This window comes from Poecilia latipinna, unplaced genomic scaffold, assembly GCF_001443285.1.
Source record: "Poecilia latipinna isolate Pla-1442-1.1 unplaced genomic scaffold, P_latipinna-1.0 Scaffold4951, whole genome shotgun sequence".
Lineage (NCBI taxonomy): Eukaryota > Metazoa > Chordata > Actinopteri > Cyprinodontiformes > Poeciliidae > Poecilia > Poecilia latipinna.
In genome coordinates this window covers 12,030-16,345 of record NW_015117567.1, presented here as the reverse complement: position 1 = coordinate 16,345, position 4,316 = coordinate 12,030, and the positions used below count along the sequence as shown (strand labels likewise).

The following is a 4,316-nucleotide window of genomic DNA, read 5'->3' as shown; positions in this document are numbered from 1 at the left end:
TATTTAAGTTTAAGTGTTTAGCTTGTTAATTGTATTGTTAGATTGTTGTTGTTTGCACTATTCAAAGACACTGTTTATTAAACTGTGGCAATAGCAACGCTATAGTTAATTTCCATCATAGCTATAAGTTTCAGGCTCAGGATTTTTTTTTACTTTAAGCCCTGCTGCTGTTAGACCTACCGATTTTAACTTGAATGTTCATTGCATTTTTTGTAAACACCTGTGAAAATAATTTCTATTCCCATGACTTTTTTGTTCTCTGGGAAGTAATTTTTGATGATAAATACAGAAACAAGCATAAAAATCAAAACATCTACAATAGTGACAGTAATATTAATAATAAAATAATGGTCAGTGCAAAGTAGCCTGCAAATTCTTTGGTGGGGGGGTAGTGAGGGACCTGGATAAGGGCTAGGGGGGCGCTGGCCTAAAAAAGGTTGAGAAACACTGCTGTAGACGAACTTCCTTTTTCCTTGGAACTTTACTTTGCTGAAGTTCTCTGTCTGTATTCTGCACCTGGTCCTTCATGCGTTTCAAAATCCCACTTCCTGTTTCCACTGTACTGACTGCTTTCTCACCCACTCATTTCTATTTGTGACACAGTGAGACATTTCCATTTACGTGTAAACTATATTATGTTTTTTCCACTTCTTCTCTTAACTAAAATCATAAAAATAGAATCACTCATAACAGTATCTCTTTTGTCATTAAGAAAAGGATTACATGCATTTTAATCATCATTAATCATAATAACTTCATATTATATCAAAACAAGAATCAACATTAATCGTAATACAAGATTACTTATTCTTTCCAGGCTATTGTGATCTGTTTTCTGTGTGCTCCGGTAAGATCTCAACCAGTCCCAACCAGGTTTCACGACAAACCCCAACGTTGATTCAACATGTATGTCACTGACCACTTTCAGTTTTGTTTCAATGTCAGGCTTCAACGTAGATTCAATGTTTCTGCCTGACATTGTTTCATTGTTTCACTCATATTGTGCTAGCTGGGAAATTTTCATTTTTATTTCCACACCTCTTTGCATCTGCTTTTGAATGTCCCTATTACAGTAACTAAACACCATGATTTAAGTTTGCTTAAAGTTAATGCTAATTTGCTTCTATCAAATAATCTCTTTAATTTGCACATTTGCAATGTAATCAGCAGTAGCTCAGAAAAAAAAAAACATTCCTGTACTTAGCAAGCAAGACTAATTTAAATGTTCTTGATACCTTGCACACATATTTATGCAAAAGATCAACTGTTTTGGAACCAGCACTGACCCCTGAGAAACCCCAAAAGCAATGTCCAAACATGACAATATATACTCTCCCATCTTCACAAATTGTTTCCTGCCTCCAAAGTCACTTCTCACTCAGTACAATACTACTACCATGATACCATACATTCCAATTTATTGATTAATATTTTTATGATTAATTGCGCCAAAAGCTTGTTTAAGATCAATGAAAGTTCCTACTACACAATTTATGGTCTCTTGCTTTTGGGATTTTCTCAGTTGATTCAATTATTGCCAATAATGTTGAACTGTTTGATCTGAATTTGTGTTGACTGTCCGGAAAGTAATTTACATTTTTCTAAGAATTCATCTTATTATTGAATAGTTCTTTTAGTACGTTGGCTGGAGATAGGCACCAGCAACCCTCCCGACCCTTCTAAGGGACAAGGGTGTGAAAAAATGGATGGATGGATGGATGGAGTTCTTCAAGTATTGTGGAGAACTGTGGATGTAAAATAACTTGTCTGTCCCCAGTCTTACGCAGCAGCACAACTTTAGCTATTTTCAGTGAATTCATGTATAAACTTCAAACCCGAGTATTTAACGTGGTTAAAGTGAGCTTCGTCATTTCAATTCTGAGTTATTAGCTGTAAGCCCAAACTACTGGCATCACCAAAAATAAAAATGGTTTCATAAGACATTGTACAGTCATTTCACACATTTTAAAACAGTTGTGGTTAAAACATTTAATTTTTAACAAAAAGATTTCTTAAAGTCTACACATTGAGATGCATTGCATCTCCATATAATTTATATAATGCCCCAATGTCCAGTAATAAGGTTTCTGTGGAAGAAGCTGTGGATCTGCTGGGCGCTCCCCTCGCCCACTATGGGCTCTAGCTCAGCAGGAGATGCGTTGGAGATCTCCTTGAGACTGGAAAAATTCTGCATCAGCGTCAAAGCTTTGACCCTGCCAACCCCAGGGATCTGCTGGACTGAAATCACGGTCACTGAGTCCAACAGCTGACCTGAAGTCTTCCGCCTAAAAGGATTGTCTCTGCCCTCTCCGTGGACCTAAAGATAAATGATAATACATTTTATTTGTAAAGCGCTTTGGTAAAAACTCAAAGACACTTTACAGGAACACTGTAGTTAGTACAGGACGTCATGTAAGCACAGCAAAAGAGAGCTTGAGTTACTATGTGTATACACAAGATAGTTTCAAGTTAATAAAAACGACACCCACATGCTACACATATTTAGACATGTGTAGCATGTGGGTGTCGTTTTTGTTAACTCATGAGTTTTATTAACACTACACGCTGCGTAGGGTGCATGAAGTCAGTGTAGCTTAGCCTAGCACCGAATGTCACCCATGACAAGGAACGGCGGGCGGGACTTCCTTCAGAGGTCCGCTCACCCTGTGGGCCGCACTATTATACTTTGATATCACAGTGGGGGCCACGAGACATCGTCACGCAGGCCGCAATTGGCCAGCAAGTCGCGAGAATGACACCTCTGCTGTAAATTGTTCATAATTTCCTTGTGAAACAGAAATATTTAGACATGTGTAGCATGTGGATGTCGTTTTTATTAACTTGAAACTATCTTGTGTATACACATAGTAACTCAAGTTCTCTTTTGCTGTGCTTACATGACGTCCTGTACTACAGTGTTCCCAGGGGCGCAGTAAAGGGGTGAGAAGTGATGACGATTCTAGGGGCCCTGACCAGCAGGGGGCCCTCCACAATTTAATTATTCATATTTTGTTTATAGACATAAAATAAAAAAATTGGGGTCCAGTCAAATATAAAATGAATCATATTCAAAGATTCAAAGATTGTCTTTAGCAGTAAAAATTTAATGTTACCCCTCGCAGACCAAAAAACACACCTCCGTTTTTGCCCTGAACTCCCCCCTGAATCTGCATGAAATGGTACGTTCCTGCTTGGAGCTAACAGTGATGTGTGCAGCTGCAGTCAGTAGAAGCTGCAGCTGAATGCAGCGGCGACTGTGGCATTTACTATGCTGCTAAGAAAAGTTATAAAATCAGGTTTTCAAAAACAAAATAGAGAGAGGGAGAGAGAGACAAAGGCAAGAGTGTTAATTTATAACCCAGTTTTTCTCCAAGAGAGGTGGGTAGACTGTGAGATTATCAACCATTTAGCCGAGTTAGCTTCGCTACAAACTACTGTTTGCCTCCATTTCACTAGCATTTAATGAATTAAGGAAAAAAAATACCAACATATTCATATATTTAACTTGTTCCCTGTGCCTTTTACCACTTAACAGAAGAGTGAGTGAGCAGAAGCTCTAAACACGTCCCTCCTGATCTGTCCTCTCCTGAGTGAAATTAAAGCTGTAGTATGTAACTTTTTTATAATATTTTTTTCACATATTTTTTAAAACTGTCATTATACTGTGACAGCATGGTATGAGAGGTAATCTGTGAAAAATCTATTTCCTCTGCCTTCTCCCAGTGCTAGAAACAACCAGTCAGTGGCAGGAGAGTTTTAGTGCTGTCAATCACAATCTCATGTAGTGCTGCAAACAAATGCTTAAATTCTTTGTCAGGGGGCCCACGATTTCTGGCAGCACCCCTGAATACGCTTGTAACAATAGTGCAGCGGATGATGGAACAGTCCGGTACCAGTTGCCCTTCCCTGCAGTCGCCATTCCGGTACTTTCTACCATTAACAAATGCCACGATCAAACACAGAGAAAGGCGACTGCTATCAGGATGTTCGTCATCCACCGTGCTGTTGTGACAAGTAGAAGCGGTAATGACATCACGCGTCAAGACACTCTCCATACGTTGCTAGCTGGCTAAAGACTTCTATAAAACGTAGAACAAGAACGACACCAAGTAGAATAAACTTAGGGTGCATTCACACTGCAGCCTGAAGTGACCCAATTCCGATTTTTTTGCAGTAATGCGATCTGTATTTGATCTTTTCATGACAGTCTGATCAGCACAGGTCGAACCCTTTTCGAATGCGACCCATATCCGATATGTATCCGATTCAGATGAATGCGGCCTGGACGTTAGGTCGCAACCCAGGCCGCATTCATC

At 39.2% G+C, this 4,316-nt stretch overlaps 1 protein-coding gene across 1 annotated transcript in view; it reads right to left on the bottom strand.

Moving 5' to 3' along the window:
- Positions 1 to 1,513: 1,513 nt before the first annotated feature.
- The window catches only part of faap24 (FA core complex associated protein 24), a 14,756-nt gene continuing 11,953 nt past the window's right edge, over positions 1,514 to 4,316 (bottom strand). The window contains exon 4 of the mRNA XM_015026519.1: positions 1,514 to 2,317. Coding sequence (XP_014882005.1) covers positions 2,054 to 2,317 — 264 coding nt within the window. The 3' untranslated portion in view covers positions 1,514 to 2,053. The remainder of the gene's footprint in view (positions 2,318 to 4,316) is intronic.